The sequence below is a fragment of the Astatotilapia calliptera genome, chromosome 5, assembly GCF_900246225.1.
Source record: "Astatotilapia calliptera chromosome 5, fAstCal1.2, whole genome shotgun sequence".
In the NCBI taxonomy this organism is placed as follows: domain Eukaryota; kingdom Metazoa; phylum Chordata; class Actinopteri; order Cichliformes; family Cichlidae; genus Astatotilapia; species Astatotilapia calliptera.
In genome coordinates, this window is record NC_039306.1 from 19,124,793 (window position 1) to 19,142,588 (window position 17,796).

The 17,796-nt window shown below is 40.0% G+C and overlaps 1 protein-coding gene across 1 annotated transcript in view; it reads right to left on the bottom strand.

Annotated features, from left to right (window-relative positions):
* Nucleotides 1-1,363: 1,363 nt before the first annotated feature.
* LOC113022421 (inter-alpha-trypsin inhibitor heavy chain H3-like) overlaps nucleotides 1,364-17,796 on the bottom strand; it is a 29,445-nt gene continuing 13,012 nt past the window's right edge. Inside the window, exons 17-25 of the mRNA XM_026167813.1 lie at nucleotides 16,945-16,977; nucleotides 5,260-5,325; nucleotides 5,013-5,060; nucleotides 4,338-4,409; nucleotides 3,829-3,936; nucleotides 3,519-3,687; nucleotides 2,389-2,537; nucleotides 2,231-2,315; nucleotides 1,364-2,131 (exon numbers count right to left, since the gene is read on the bottom strand). Coding sequence (XP_026023598.1) covers nucleotides 2,017-2,131; nucleotides 2,231-2,315; nucleotides 2,389-2,537; nucleotides 3,519-3,687; nucleotides 3,829-3,936; nucleotides 4,338-4,409; nucleotides 5,013-5,060; nucleotides 5,260-5,325; nucleotides 16,945-16,977 — 845 coding nt within the window. The 3' untranslated portion in view covers nucleotides 1,364-2,016. The remainder of the gene's footprint in view (nucleotides 2,132-2,230; nucleotides 2,316-2,388; nucleotides 2,538-3,518; nucleotides 3,688-3,828; nucleotides 3,937-4,337; nucleotides 4,410-5,012; nucleotides 5,061-5,259; nucleotides 5,326-16,944; nucleotides 16,978-17,796) is intronic.

Below are 17,796 nucleotides of genomic sequence, written 5' to 3' on the forward strand. Positions count from 1 at the left end.
TTCTCAAAATAGAATTACAACTTTAATCTTGAAACTTCAATTTTATTCTCAAAATGATAAATAATATTTTTCTTCTTAATGTGGCCTAATACTCCATCATAGGAAAGACATTTTCCTCATTTTACTTTGAGTTATTTAACTTATTTCACAGTTAATATAAATCTTTCTTTTATAGCTTAGCTTATAACAAAGAAAACTCTAGTCTAGGTGTTGGAGTAAAAAACCTTAGTAAACAGAACCAATCAGTGCAAAGTTTAAAAAGACTGAAGAGACTGCTTAAACTTTTCTTTAGGAGTTAGATATGTCACTGTATTTCTTGGTCAGTCTTGGACACATCACCCAGTTTGGACTGGTGTGAATAAGTGACCAACGAACTAAATAAGGCCACACATTCTAAGGAGGAGAGGCCAGGGCCCCCTATAAAAACATGGAGGCTCCAGTCAACATAACATAACAACACAAATAAAATAGCCTCTACACATTTAACAGAATATTCATGCTCACAGTATTCAAGTTAAAGTTGACAGATTATATGAGCTAGGCTGTATGTTATATAACATATATGTCATGGTTCTATTGTGAACCAAAGTCTAACGTTTTGTTAGACTTTGGTTCCACTCCACTGATTAAAATAGCTGCCTTTCCGCACCAGTTGTGGTAGAGATGCATGCTGGGAATTTTTTTATTTTTTATCTTAACTTAATCTCAGTCATTTGTGCAAAATGTCCTTTAACCTGTTGTCATCAAATATGGAGGAGCTAAGATAAGGCATATTAGAATATCTTGAAAGTAAGAAGATGAAAGACTACTCCTTCCCATTTAGTACTTTAGTTTTCTTTATATGCAGTTTTATTTTAAACTGTAAATCTGAGCATTATATATACATATGTTTTGGGAAACTATAAACAATGACCAAAAGGTAATAATAACAGTAAAAATTATAACAATTTATTTAGTAGTTGCAGTATTAGAAGTACTCATCATTTAAACTTGTGTTTAATTTTCCTAAGACTTCTAAACTGGTCCATTGTTTGAGTTAGGTGCCTCCTTATGCAGGAATAGGTCAGTGTTAAGTGGCTATAGAAAATATAACAAAAAAAGCATTTCTTTGAAAATAGTCAAGTAATACTGGACATAAATGAGCGAAAAAGGAGCCAATGTCCAAAGGAAAACTTTGAAACTTCAAAAAACCCAGTGAACCGTTGCTATTAATGTTGAAAATTTACAAGAAAGTCTAGCTCTCTCCTTGGAAAGAAAATACAAAGAAACAAGGGTGGCTCGAATGTGTTTTGAATTTCTTGTACATCAACCTCCCCAGCAGGAGGGGCTTATAGCTGTTGTACAGAAGAGCTCGCAAACAAGGTTAGGGAATAGTTTGGATTCTTTATTCATTCGCTTGATATCCATTCCATAAACTGTTCTGAGGAAGTCATGAAATTATGCAAGAAAAATAACAGCATTATATTTGTCAGAGATCCTTGAATCAAGTCAGCCTCATTACATGTCATTTGCAGTTTGAGGCTAAAGACAAAACAGAAGAAATGTTTTAAAAAGTTTTCTCTCTCAATGTTCTGGTACTTAACCAGGATTCAGAAATATTTGAAATTGTTATTTATAAGCAAACCTTCTACAATCCAACTCTCTTCCAGATCAGCCAGCAAAGCTGATTAACATTTAGCTATAACAATATGATTACTGTAGTTTAAACTTATAAAATTAATTTTTTTATTTTTCAACGTATTTAAAAAATAAAGGTGTAGAAGTATGCCTGTTATTGTCATCTCAACTGCATTTGTGTCATTTTGGACGCTATGTTAATGGCAGATGGTGGTAATCATAAATCCTGATTTATGTATGTTATTTTTAATTGGTAATGCTGTCTGACACTAGATCCACATTCACAGTTATATTTCTACATGTTGGAAACAGATGGAAAGAAAGTTTCCACAATATATGTTTTTGCCTTGTTTTCCTTTTAAATTAAAGATTTTTCAAATAAATCAACATATTTGCCAGTTAAAGCTGTGTAATGACAAACTGGAACAGTGGTCTCTGCAGGGCAGAGTCAGCAGACGTGAGCCAACACTTCATTGTGACAGGAGAAGCAAAGCTGTAGTCAACAACCATCTCCCTACAAAAGAAAGAATAAAGAGATCATTAATCTTTGTAGAAATGGCTGGATTCTAAAGCAAAACAAAAACATAAATACAAAAAAGAAAAGAATATATACCCAGTAACGTCTGCCTCCTGGTTTTTAATCTTTAGTTTTCTGACAGGAGCTTGCTGTACCTCCTCATAAACTGCAGCCTCTACAGCTGGAAAGAGAGAGTGAAGCAACATTGAAAACCAATGCAGCAAGGACACACACACACACAGCTTTTCACTCACCTAAAAGTCCTTCAGCATTGTTGTCCGAGGGACGCTGTCTTAAAACTGGCCAAAGGATTTTTGGACCATTGTTCTCATGAACTATGATGACCATTCGCATGTCTCCAGTGGAAACGTCTATTTCATTGTTGCGCACAATCACTGTCACACTGGAAAAACATGGAGTTACTCAACTTTTTTTTAAAGCTGTATAAAGCACCTGCACAGATCATGCTACTTGGATGAATTTAGCCTGCTCTGATTAAACAGCAGTGCAGTGCATAAAGTACAGGGACTTTAATGTTAGCATCTTTTGTAAAAGTGAATTTATGACAGTGAATTCATGACAAACTCTACTTCATGTCTGCCCCTGCCATTTTCATTCTGTACTTCAGTTCATGGCCTGAACAAATAATTATTTGCATCCATCAATGCATTTTCTTCCACTTATCCATGATAGGAGCTGGAGCCTATTCCTGAGAGTTGGGGTACACCCAGCATAGGTCCTCAGTCTGACACAGTGCTGGCTTGGTTTCTAATAAGTAAACTTAAGTCTGTAAATAAATATAAGTGTATGGCTTGTAGTCTACCTCAGCATAAAAAGTAAAAATCTGTATGCACTCGTCTGCCTGTATTCTCGTGCATTTGGGCTTTACTCAAATCCACTCATGTGAGAAACAATCATGTTCCTGCTTTCGCTTTCCTTTTCTGAGCCAGCTAATCTCTGTTCTGTGTGTTTTAAATCTCACAGCCTCTTATCATTTTGCTTTTCGGACTCCTTCATGTGACCCACCTCTTCCAATTGCTTTACCTCATCCACCATTCGCATGTACCCTCCTAACATTGACTCTGATCTGTTACACTATGTCTAATCACCAAATAGCTTATAATTCATACTCTTTACTTATAAATCTTACCGGTGCTTTCAAACGATCTGTCCTTACTAAAATCATATCCCATCTGTTCAATAATCAACACAAAATAAAAAACAAACTTTTTAGGGGTTTCAGCCTCAGAGATGTCAGCTAACATATATAGGTGCTGAGAGAGACAGTCTTCTCATGTAAATCTTGGTAACACAGGTGAATAAGGTCACACATCTGTGCTTAAAGCTGAGAGCACGAGTCTCGACCATGATAATACAACATCACCTTCCAGCTGTAATGCGATCCTGTCCAGTGTAATATGTCACTGTCTGTCCATCTCGTACAGTGACCCAGTTGGTGTCGATCTCAACATGTTGGCTGTCTTTGACGTGTATGAAAATTCTGCTGAAGCCTCCATTTGTAACTGAATCAAGCTCACCATTTACAGACAGTTCTAGAAGAAAAGAGAAATGCTCATCTTATACCACAAACTGGAGTTTTCATATGAAAAATAACAATGGGGAAGAAAAATATTCGTTTATATTACACTGAAAAGAAAAAAAAAATTAGGATGGAAAAAGCTAACACTACTGACCCCTGCTGGGATAGTGAAGAAGTTTAAGGCGGACAGGTCCACTGACATCAAAGCATAGTGGAACAGTCTGATTCTCAGCTTTTAGCAAAAACCTGTGGAGTACAGGAACTAGAGATACAGAGGTACACAGTGTTAGAACATTTTTAGTGAAATTAAATATTCACCCCAGGTTTTCTACCCAAAATGTGCTTTATAACCCCTGAGCCAGGAATCCAAAAAATACACAATTGTTCATACATACTATGCAGAGCCTGATTTATATAACATATTATTCTTACAATTTTGTTTGCTTTTCTTTTTGTTTTATGGTTAATGAAGAGATTTGAAAAACAGCCCATGTTTGGAGTTTCCTTCCAGAAAAAAAGTATGTAATTTGCTGCATATCTGAGTACATCATGGGTTGTTTGGAACTTGCAATACAAAAAAAGCAAACAAACAAAAGAAACCAAACCAAAACAATTACTATTATTTTTTTTATCAACCTGAATGACATCAAGGCAATACAATACCATCAGTGGATTCCAGAGTAGTAGTATCACGTGAAAGATGAACAACAGCAGGTTGGACATCAGGGAGAACAACTGTAAATACATTTAATCACATACACTAATATTTTAAGTCTTTATGTTGCATATTGAGTTTATAAACACATCCTGATACTAACCACTGCTTTAAATAAATAAATAAAGACATGTATATATTGAGTCTCACAACTCAGTGTCAGTCTGTAAACATAGTTTGTACATAAATTCTAATTTTTGCACTTCAACTTGTTAGAAATGTTGTTGACAAACATTATCAAAGACAGCTCCTACACTGGTTTTGACCTGTTCAACCTGCTTCACTCAGGGAAACACTACAGATGCAGCGTAAATAGTTTCTTCCAAAAAGCCATAACCACGCTGCACTGACAATACAATACCACCTCCCAATCCAAGGACTACCCTCTACACCCAGACTACACTCTTTACCATCACTACTGTGTAATATTTAATTAACGTGCAATAACCAACACAGTAAATATATAACCCTATTTGTTTTTCCCCCATTATATATTTATACATTTGATGTTTTTTGAATACTGTTCATATGTATATAGTGCTGCAAAATACTGTTAATCTAAAGCAGCAGTTACATAAACCTTGCATTGGGTGACGGACTAATAAATTTGTTAAGCACTTCACCTGGTGCAAGGTATCCTCTCCCTCCTCTGGGGGTGTGCTGTTCCATGACTAAAAATAAACAGTAACATATAAGAAGGAAATATCTGCTTTTATGAAATACTATTTTTTGCATGTTTTTGTAAAAGAGTACATTTGAAAAAATAATAAATAAAAATAAAAAATTGGTAGTTACCAATACTGTTAATCTAAAGCAGCAGATGCATAAACCTTGCATTGGGTGATCTAATAAATTTGTTAAGCACTTCACCTGCTCCAGAATGTCCAATCTTTCCTCTCTCTCCTCTCTCTCCTCTGGGGGTGTGCTGTTGCATGACTAAAAAGAAACAGTAACATATAAGAAGGAAATATCTGTTTTTATTATATACTTTTGTATGTTTTTGTAAGAGTACATTTGAAAATTCAGGGATAATATTAATGATTATATTTTAGCATTGACAATATGATTTTAATTAAATAGCTTGCACATACTGGTGTATTAATTATTCCATTAAACAGATTTGTTTTGGTAGTTACCAATACTGTTAATTTTATGGTAGCAATTACATGAACCTTGCATCAGGTGATGGTCTATTACATTTGTTAAGCACTGTACCTCGACCAGAGAATCCTTTTTCAGGTGAATTCTGTACATTACGTGACTTAAATAAGAATAGACAATCGGACTTCTACCGGATTGCAGAAGTTGGAACAGTTTGTTGCCAGGATGGGACGGGTCCTTCAGTATCTGCGCTGCTCTAGTCCGTCATCTCCTGGTTGCATTTATACCCTAGTGGAGGTCCCTTAAGAGGACTATTAATCATGTGACTCATCACATGAGCCAAAGTGTGAAAAAGGCATGGGTCATAATCACAAGAGGTTTTTGGGTTAAACCACTGTGGGACCTTGCTTCACCTGATGCTAGATGTAAGTGGGGCGTGAGCTGGGAAGGCACCTACAAACCAAAGCTGGTTTGTAGGTGGCAGACAGTTGGTGTTGTAAGCAACCCCCTCTGTTCAAAGATGGTCATTCACAGTAGACATAAATAGCTTCTTTTACTCCTCTTTCAGATTATCTGTCTTCTGTTTCCAAAATGTGAACATTGCCATCCTTGACAGAGTGACCTTTGACCTTTAGATCCAGTTGTACAGCCAAGTCTTGTCCCATCAAGATGGCTCTTCTATGTCATGTGTTTATAGTATGGCTGTTTGGATTCTGTGATGTAGAGGTGTGGCTGGGTCTGAAGTGGACTGGGATGTCATGCTTGGTGAAAATTCTCATTTGGTTCTAGAACTCAATACGTTTCTCAGATGAAAGGTGAAACATCTTCAAGAAACTTAAAGAAGTCCATTAACTTAGATTCCAAGCTCCTTAGACTACCATGACCTGGATGACTGAGAACCTACCCCATTAGCCTTTTGCAGGTAGTTGTAAAAATTTACCATAGTCTCCGATAGTATTACAGGTACATTATCCCATTAATAAACTGAAAAAAATAAATAAAAACATTCTGAACGGTCTTCAATTTAGAAGTATCCTTAGAGGTTCTAAGGTTCTAAGCCTGATCAGAAATGGCCCCAGTGGAAGGGTGGCTGTTTTATGAAAGGGAAACAGAGGCAGACAACCATTCACACTGACATTCACACCTATGGACAGTTTAAGTTTAAAATAATCAGTTAATCCAACCCTGCCAACTGCATGTCCTTGGACTGTGGGAGGAACCTGGAGAGGACTAGGGCTGCCACAAACGATTATTTTGATAATCAACTAGTCACCAATTATTTTTGCGATTAGTCGACTAATCAGATCATACATCCATTGGACATAAAACATACAGCTTATTGCACCAGCAGCATCTGCTCTTATATAACTATCATTAGCTTACAGCTTTAAGTGTTTAAGGTATGTGCTAAATAAAAATAAAGACAAGATGATAGTTTGTTAAATTTTAATGAAATTTGCAGATTGTTTCGGTGAAGTTTAATAAACTTCTTACTATCTAAAATATAACGGGACACCGGAGTATATTCTCGAGCATCTCACACTTCTGATAATCAGTCGTCTGCTTATTCAGCTGTGTAAAAACTATAATTTTAATCTCAGCCAAACCGATTTACTCAGGAACAAATAAAATACTAAAAAAAAAGGCCAAACAATAACATTTTTAAGTTATCTAAGTGACTTATGTATGTTTAACCTGAGTAGCGAAAGACAGCGGTGGGTTTGAAAACGATTTGCCGGGAGTCCAGTGTTCTCACGGGCTCGAGTGCGCCTTGCCCCCAGCTAGGAAAAAGTCGGAGCGCTTTTGAAAATATGTGGTGTCTTGATAAACTGAGCAGATATTTGAGGTTTAAATAGTTACATTCTCGCCTGAAAATATGTTAAATATATTTTGTGACCCAGAGAGAATAATCAGAGTAATATTAAAACTAGCTAGCTGCCGCCATTGTTGGAAACTGAGCTGGCCTGCGCTATGAATTCTGGGACACAACTTCTTCTTCTTTGGGGTTTAACGGCAGCTGGCATCCTTGTACATGCAGTGCTGCCATCTTCTGTTTCAGTCCGTTATTATACTCTTAAATCTTATTACTGCGTCTTTTCGACTATTAAATCAGTCGTCGACGATTTTGATAGTCGACGTAATTGTGACTAGTCGACTAATCGTGGCAGCCCTAGAGAGAACCCACACAAACATGAGAAGAACACACACACACATATATATATATATAGATAGATAGATAGATAGATAGATAGATAGATAGATAGATAGATAGATAGATAGATAGATAGATAGATAGATAGATAGATAGATAGATAGATAGATAAAAATCTGATAATGTAAGATGGAATGAGTCTAAAAAATTAACATGCATTTATATAGAACTTGCTGACAAGAAAAAATATAACTGTGTTTATAAGTGAGAAGTGAGGGAGCAGGTGAGAAGTGACGGAGCAGGTGAGTAAGTGACGGAAGTGACGGACAAGGTAAGCGACTCATGTTGTAACTGACGTCAGACGCCGGAGATTTTGGCGGAAAATTAAAGCAAATGGTAGTTTAGATTTGAACAAATTCATTTAAGCTTCAGCATTACCAAATACACTTATCAATTGTCTTATAACTAACACTATTTGTCTAAATAATCTCCAACACCCTGGAGAACAACGAGGAGAGTTTAGAGACTCTCCAAGATTACATCGATCAGTGCTTTCAGGATCTCGTGATGAAGAAGACCCCGTGTGCAGCTTCCCCGGCCAAAGCTGAGACGCCGTCGTCGAAAAGACAACGCCCGGCAGATTCCCCCGGCTCAACATCGCCAGCCGGCAAAGATATTGCCGACATATTGGAGTCAATCGACAAGCGATTGTCCAGTTTCGACGCAAGGCTGTCCTTGGTGGAGATTCTTCACCGAGAATTTAAATGCTTGCGAGAATCCCTGGAGTACAGCCAGCAGCAGGTGGAAACGCTTGCTGCTGAAAATGCCACGCTAAGGGAGTCGGTGAAATGTCTCACAGATAATGTTACCCAGCTCAATAGAGAAAATAAAAAAATAAAAGAAACAGTTATCGATCTACAAGCTCGTAGCATGCGTGATAATCTGGTATTTTCTGGTATTCCAGAAGCCGCTGGAGAGGACGCGGAGACCACGGTAAAAAGCTTCATCAAAACCCACCTGAAGCTGCCGGAGGACACTGTGAAGAACATCGTCTTCAATCGGGTACATCGCCTCGGCCCCATTCGGGCTACGGCCGGGAGACCACGTCCTATCGTGGCCAAATTCGGCCACTTCAAACAAAAGCAACATGTGAAAAGCCGCGGCAGGGAATTAAAAGGAATGGACTTCAGCGTGAACGACCAGTTCCCCAAAGAGATCTTGGAACGACGCAGGGTCCTCTTCCCAATCCGACGCGGCTTCATCCAGAAGGGCTCCCGCGCTGTCACCGCTGTGGACCGGCTGTACGTGGACGGACAGCTCCACCGCGACCCCAACATCACTCCGTGGCTGTATTAACCTCACACCAGATAAGAATCAGCTACACCATTTCCCTATCCACTCACACTAACTTGCATTAACATCTGTTTAACTTACCAGTATCAAATCACATCTTAAAGTGTGATTTCATAGCAGAATTAACACCGTCACTCTCCGTCAGTGATTTAATTGGAATGTTTACGTTTTGTTTCTGCTTTTTTTTTCTTCTCGTTTTTTTTTTTTTTTCCCCTCCTCTCTTTTCCCCCTCTTGGTTTTATGCTGCTCACCCCTGTCCTTGGTTTCTTTCTTTATTCCTTTCACTGCCTCGATCACCTGCTTCGACACTCATCCACAAACATCCTTTATTTCGACACATACGCACCATGCGCTCAACGGCAGCACATTTACATCAGTCAGACAGCGCACACAGTCATATAAGATACACACACACTTAAGCCAAGCCTACTCATATTAGTAACTATGCATACACAAAGTCAGACTCAGGGAGCATCTCGCCACACATTTTTTCTCTCTCTCCTTCTCTTTATTTATGAACAAGTGACGTATTCTCTCCACCTGTCTAAGCGACGCACACAGCATACATCCCTAGTTATACACAAACATCTATGGGTACACTGAGGTTCATTACATGGAATATAAATGGAGCTGGCTCCAGAGAAAAGAGGTTAAAAATATTTAACCAACTCAAAAAACTACAGGCAGATGTTGTCCTATTACAAGAGACCCACAGACCTCTTAGAGGTTCGAATGAACTTAAAACACCTGAGTTTCCTAATGTGTTCTCAGCTTGTTATAATTCTAGACAAAGGGGAGCAGCAATTTTAATACATAAAAATATTAATTTCACAGTACTCGATACAGTTATAGATCCAGAGGGCAGATTCTTAATCATTAAACTATCTATACGTGATAAAAAGCTATGTATTGCAAGTGTATATGGTCCAAATGTTGATGATCCCTCATTCTTTCACGGTTTTTTCAGTGCACTCTCTGAACACTTAGATGGCACACTTGTTCTTGGAGGTGACCTCAACCTTGGACTAAATGAAGACATGGATAGGCTCAATACAGCGGGAACTCAGCGTAATTGGCAGTCCACAAATATAATCAAACAATATATGAGCGACTTTGGTCTTTGCGATGCATGGCGCTCCCTTCACCCCACCAGTAAGGAATATACTTTTTTCTCACATGTCCATCACTCCTACTCTCGTCTGGATTATTTTTTGGTCAGCAGCTCACTGCTGAACGACATTTCAAACACTGAGATTCACCCTATAGCTGTCAGCGATCATGGTCCTGTATCTTTAACACTAATGCACAAGAATAATACTACGCCAAGAAAAAACTGGAGATTTAATATATCACTACTTAAAGATGAAGACTTTATTAAATATTTTAAAAAAGAGTGGACTTCATATTTGGACTATAATGACACTCCCGAAACATCAGCTTCTGTTCTATGGGAAGCAGGGAAAGCTGTGATGAGAGGTAAAATAATTTCTTTCTCATCACATAAAAAGAAAAAAGAAAACAAAAATATTCAGGAATTAGAAAAAAACATCAAATCACTAGAAGAAGCCTACGCGTCCCACCAAGATCAGGAAACATTGAACAAAATACGCAAAACAAAACTAGAATTAAATGAGATAATTGATAAAAAAAACAAAATTCTTAGTACAAAGACTACGCCTACAAAATTATGAACATGGTAATAAATCCGGTCAATTTCTAGCAAACCAGCTAAAAATAAATAAAGAAAAAACAACTATATGGGAACACATATGAACCGATACAAATAAACAACATTTTCAGGGATTTCTATAAAACGTTGTATTCACCACAAATAAACCCATCTAAAAAAGAAATTGATCAGTTTTTGGACAACATAACTCTTCCAAAATTATTGGACACTCAAGCAATGGCACTGGATTCACCACTGACACCAGGTGAACTCCAGGAAGCCCTGATAAGTATGCACAATAATAAGGCTCCAGGTCCAGATGGCTTTCCTGCAGAATTCTACAAAGAATTCTGGTCGATTCTAGCACCAGTTTTCTACAGAACGTTGTTGGAAATTAAAGAAAAGGGCAGACTTCCATCAAATATGAATTCTGCAAACATTAATCTCCTGCTAAAACCAGGCAAAGACCCTATATATCCCTCAAGCTATCGTCCAATATCCCTTATAAATGTAGACCTTAAAATAATCTGCAAAGCTCTCTCAAAGAGACTGGAGAAAATAACCCCCCTCTTAATTCATCCTGACCAAACTGGTTTCATAAAAGGTAGGCACTCATCAACAAATACACGTAGATTACTTAATTTGATAGACTACTCATACAGTAAAAACCTAGAAACTACAATATTCTCTTTAGACGCAGAAAAAGCATTTGACAGAGTTAACTGGAAATTTCTATTTGCAACTTTACACAAATTTGGTTTTGGATCCTCTTTCATAAACTGGTTAAAAATATTATATAATTCCCCAACAGCTTGTGTTAGAACAAATGACCAGACATCCTCCAGCTTCTGTCTCTTGAGGGGCACCAGGCAGGGATGCCCACTCTCCCCTTCACTATTTGCAATTTTTATTGAACCACTAGCAGCAGCAATTAGACAGAATTCAGTAATTAAGGGCATAAAATGCAAGAACGTGGAACATAAAATCAGCCTTTATGCGGATGATGTGTTACTCTTTCTCCAAAATTCACAAACCAATATCTCTGGGGTGATTGAATTGATAAACTCTTTTGCAAGAATATCAGATTACTCAATTAACTGGTCAAAATCTACAGTCCTACCGATTAATTGCTCCTTCCATAATTCCTCTTCTACACCACTGCAATCGGGAAATATAAAATATTTAGGTATTAATGTTTCTCCCAAGCTTGCAGATCTAACTAAATTAAACCATATCCCACTTTTAAAGAAGGTAGAAGATGATCTGGCTAGATGGAAATGTCTACCCATATCACTCATGGGAAGGGTTGCCGCTATAAAAATGATGGTCTTACCAAAAATAAATTATTTATTCCCAATGATCCCAACTAAACCGCCACAAGATTGGTTCAGATCTCTAGATTCATGTATGTCCAAATTCCTTTGGAAAAATAAACCCCCACGTATAAGCTTAAAAACACTACAAAAGACCAAGGATAAAGGAGGACTAGAACTGCCTAACTTTCAGCACTACTTCTTAGCCAACAGGCTTCAGTTTATCTCAGGATGGCTAAAACACACCCTCTTAGATGAACCTTGGCTAGATGTAGAACAAGCACTCTGCAATAATCTAGAGATCTCAGACCTACCATTTATCAGCTCAAACATCCAACGACATGAATGCTTTAAAAGCATCAACATCAGCTCTTCTCTGACAGCATGGTGGGAGTTTCTAAAATTGACGGCGTCTTCATTAATCCCATGCAAACCTACACCTATCTGGAACAACCCTGACATATTACAAAACAATAATATGATAAACTTTTCAGATTGGAGTGATAAAGGAATCAAATATTTAGAACATATACTAGAAGGAACAGAATTTATTTCATTTGACGGACTAGTTACACAATATGGGATCAACAAGAAAAGATTTTTAGAATATCAACAAATTAAATCCATAGTAAAAAAGAAATTTAAACCGGGTCAAGTTGAACTACAAACACCACCAAGTGTGGTTCAATTTCTTACTCTTAAACCCCCCAAATTACTATCCAAAATATACAGAATGCTTTCTAAAACAGATGAATCAATATCACTTCCTATTGCAAAATGGGAAGCGGATTTATCAGTTAACTTAGACCTAAACTTCTGGTCTCAGATTTGCTTAAAAACCTTTCATCTAATTAGAAATCCCAGTCTTCAATTAATTCAATACAAAATATTACATAGAGTGCACTATACAGGTCATCGGATGTTCAAGATGGGCTTTTCGTCTACCAACAACTGCTCACACTGCCAAACCAATTCACCGGACAATTATATCCACGCTCTTTGGTTCTGTCCACCAGTTCAGAAGTTTTGGCGCGAGATATGTGAAGACTTATCGAAGTGTCTGAAATGTAACATTCCAGCTTCCCCCTTAGTGTGTTTGTTGGGCAGCTTAGATAATGTCACTTCAGAAAAGAATATAGCCCATATGGTTTTCACTGCCCTATGCATAGCCAAGAAAACAGTCCTCATGAACTGGAAAAATAAAAATAATCTTAATTCTAACCAATATAGAAATTATCTATTAGATTACATTAGTCTTGATACAGCCTCTGCCACCACATCAGATCAATTGCTCTGGGCTCCTTTGATCAGCTCCATCACCTAGTGGGGGTGGGGGGGTCATAGTTTGGTCCCGCCTTCACTGTTGTGATTGGTGTGGGGGTAGGGACAGGCTTAGGGCGTCGGGGGGTTCCCCGGAGGCATCTTCCTTGGGGGGCTCAACCCGGGGGAGCGGTCATGTCCGGTTAGGGGCTCTGTTGGCTCTCCGGTGACTGTTTCCTCGCGGCTGCGTGCAGCGGGGCTAGGGGAGGGTCTGTGCTGACGGACGTGGGTTACTGACCTGGTAGCCTGGCTGGCCCTGGGTGGGTCCGGGATGGGCGTGAGGTTCTGGGGGCGCTCCGTCTCTGGGCTGGGACCCGAACCGGGCCTCGGGGGCTTGGGTCCTGGTTGGTGTGTTGCCGGGGTTGTGGGCGGGTGGGTGCATGGGGGCCCAGCCCTGGAGCAGGGTGCCGCCGGTGCGTCGAGCCACCTGGGGGGCTCTTCAACTGGTGGGGGAGATTGTCACATCTTGCAGGAGCTTTCCTCTCCTCAGGAGCTCCCTCTGCAGGAGGGGGAGATACAGGAGAGGTGGAGGAAGATCTCAGCCTGGGTGTTTATTGTCTTATGTAGTCTGGAAGATGAGTGGATGGTGGGGTGGGTGCAGTTTTCTCTGTGGTGGGGTTGGGTGGACTGTCCCGGGCTCTGTGGGGCCGGGCGGCGCTGCTGTACTGGGCCCGGTCTGGATGGGCCTGGGCCCCCTTTCCCTGGCGGGTCGCGGAGTATGGGGGTGCCTACTGGGGTCAGCGGGGGAGCTGGCCCCAGGGAGGGGTCACTTGCCCCTCCCTTCCTTCCCTCCCCATCTCCAGCTGCCTCCCTCTTCCCGCTCCACCACAACCACCCACACATGCAGGGCCTTGGAGTAGGGGTATGTCACCAGGGTGCAGAGGAGGCTACCCTCCCCCCCCCCCCCCCCCCCCTCTCCTCTGTCCCCTTCTGGCTGCCTCTGCCTCAATTTTATCCCACAACTTAGACATTCACATTACTCACACTCTCATTACACATACATATAGGATCTTGGGGGTGGGCACGATACACGGAGTCCAAAGTACCATCAGGGTGTACACCCCACCCCTGGCATCGTTGCCCACCTCTCAATTTTAAATACACGTAGACATTGAGGGCTAGCAGGAGGGACCATGCGCTTACCTGCTGCTCTCTGGCAGGTAGCTCCATGCCCTCCTGGGTTTTAAATGCACCTTAGAACACACATGCATCAACATTACAATGAGCGGGTGGAGGGAGGTTTGGAGTCTTCTCTCACCCCCGTTCTCTGCGACCTGCTGGAGCAGGGGGGCTAGGAGGAGGAGTTGGCCGTCCGACTGCGGTCTGGAGTGTGGAGCCTTCCTGCTGCTGCGGAGTCGGGGCGGTCTGCCTCCCCCCACCGCAGGGAAAAGGGAAACACCACCTGGGTCTGGGTGCAGTTCCCCCCTCCAGGGGCAAGGGCACCTAGACCCGGTTTGTAGAGTACGCTTGGGGAGTGTGATCGTGTGTACAACGTCTCTTTATGTCTGTCTCCACGTTGGTTGAGTGTGGAGTAAGTGCATATGAGAGCATGAGGGTGGGAATGGATGTTTGTATCTGTGTGTGCCTGTATGTCTGTGTCTATATGTCAGGTTGGGTGTCAGGCGCCACCTCTCTGGGGACATCTCAGGCCCTCCAAGGTTTGGAGGCCTATCTCCCCCTACCACCACTTCCCCTGCCAGTGGCGGACCCCCTCAGACATCGGTGCGTTGGTGGTTCTTTGTGTCCGGGGATGGGCGTCCAGGTACACACCGGCTCACTCCTTGGCGGCCGCTTATCGGGGCCTGGAGCCTGGGGCTCGCTCGGGCCACTTCGGAGGTGGGGTGCCCCCGGCCTCTCGGCCTGGAGCTCGGTCACTCAGGCGCAGCTGGCTGCCGGCGGAGCTCACGGGCGCGTCACTGCAACTCCCCCTGGCTTCTGCTCCGCGGCTGCTGAGTGAGCCCTCATCTGGGACTCTCCTCAGCTCTTTCCGGGACAGTGGCGCAGCTGCCCCTCTGTTGGTCTTCCTTGGTCTCTTGTGTTCTGGGGGCCTCTGGATGTCTGGAGTTTTGATCTCCTCCACACCTGCTTCACGCCCTGGAGGACGGGGCTGTGGCCCCCCCACACCCTCTAGCAGATTATTACATGAAGGAACCTTTTAAAAAAACAAAAAACAAGCGCCTCCATGCTCACAGGTGTACACACGGGTGATCACACCCACAAACTACACCCTTTTTGGCTCCTACCTCAAAGCACACTGTGTTCTGTTGATCTTATGTGCTGCACAATAATGTTTAACATTTAGTATTTACTGTCATATTCCCATATATCATTGTGATGTTGTTTCTTCTATTACTCTTGTTCTCTTCTGCTTGCTTTCTTTTTTCTTTCTCAGCAGGTGATCCAGGTGATTGATATATGCATTTTTTCTCTGCCCGTTCTGTTGGTTTTTGTCTTTTGCCCTTCTCCCCCGTCCCTCTTCTCAGCTGTTTCTCTTTCCCTCTTTCTTTCTCCCCTTCTTTCCCCCAGTCAAGTCTGTCCCGTATTCAGTAAGTGAAAATAAAATAAACAATAAAAGGTGAATCAAATGGACCATTACGGCAAGGCTGGGATGGTCAGTTTGGTAAAGTAAATCCGTTGGGCATCTTTCTTTGCCTTTAGACAACAATTCTGATGGCAAAAGAGCCAAACGGGACAGGCCAAAAAAAAAAGAAAAAAAAAAAAGAACTTGCTGACAACATTAGTACAGCACTCTATATTAGTCATGTTTTCTCACAGTATCTAGTTTATTAGTTAGCATGCATTTATATATTGTGTATTTATAATGAATAAGTCAGTACAAACTTTAGTAGTAATTATGTCTTAATAGAGCACCTGCATTATGTGCCACAACATACCTCAATGTTGCAAATCATGAATGCTAATGACTCATAAAACAACAAAATAATGAACAAATTGATTAATTAAAATTAAGAAACATATTCATTTATATTTATATATAAATAAACCCAAAGCAATCGTGACTAAAATAAAGTTTAAAAAGAGGACAAAAAACCATCTTGAATCTACAAGAAAAAGTATTGTAGATTCAAGATGGTTTCTTGTAAAAACACAATAAAAATAGAATATTGTATGAATTGATATGTTTTTTTTTATGTAAAATGTTTCTCATTAAGAGTCTGTTTCTGTGTTAGGCCTTTTTGTGTTCCCATTTTATTTTTGTAGTCTTTTGTCTATTATGCTTTGTATTCAGCTTTACTTCCCTTGTCTTATCCCTGATTAAGTTTAGCTGTGCTAGCCTTGTGTTTCCATTTTACAATGATTGCTCTCAGTGTCTGGGATAATGTTTGTTCATTGTTGTGCTGCACTGCTGTCTTTAGTGTTTATTCTGCCAATTTGTTCCCAGATCCTTCCTTGTGTTTTCCCCATTATTTCTAGTGCTCTATACTGGACTGCCATTTATATAGAGCTTACTGACAACAGCCTATGTTACTCATGTTTTCTGCCTGTAACTAGTTTAATAGTTAGTACAAGTTTAATTATATTGTATTTTTTTGTATTTACATAGTTAAGATAGTTAATTTATTTAGTACAAACTTAAGCAGGAGTTACATCATAATAGAAAAGCTGCAATATTTGTCACATCATACCTTGACGGCCAATATTCTTTTCTTTTAAGATTCCTGAAATAACAAAAACAAATTGATAACATGAAATTAAGAAACATGTTCATTTATTACTTGCCAAAATAAAGTAATAAACAAGGTCCCTTTTTCTTGTCAATTCATACACGTTTTTCATTCAATTCAGTGCAATTCAGATTTATGTATTGACGTTGAATACATTTAAACAACACGAATTACATACACCAATATTTAAAATCCTTATGTTGCATATTGATTTAATAAACACACCCTGAAACTAACCCATGCTTTAAATAAATAAAAACACGTATTATATTGAATCTCAAAACTCAGTGTCAGGTTTGTAGTGATGGGAAGTTCAGCTTTTCAGAGAGCTGGCTCTTGTGACACGGCTCCCAAACGGGTCTTAATTTATTATTATCTATAGCCTCATATTTTAGCCCTACTTGGCAAAGATGGATGCTTTGTGTGTTTATAAAACCTTTTGCATTCATTGTTTTTATGAGAAGCCTTATAATTGCCTAATTTTGTTGTTCTGTTGCAAAAGCAGGTATTCTTACTTTTGTTTAATATTTTCATGAAAATTTTCATTTTAATTTAACACAAAAACAAAACACTGCAAAAAGGTTTTTTCACATAACAGAAACAGAACCAAACTCAGTAGCCGAACAGTATTTCATCAGTGTAGGTTGACATTGCAGTGTCTCCTCTTAGTTAGTTAGTCATCTGCTTCTTCTTTAAAGTGCAGCCAGTTGCTGCTTTATTTATGTGTGTCAATCATATTTATGTGTTTTCACACTCTTCTCCTCGACGCTGTCTACCATCTCACTCACTGACTGAGGGGTAGGGACGTGCGGA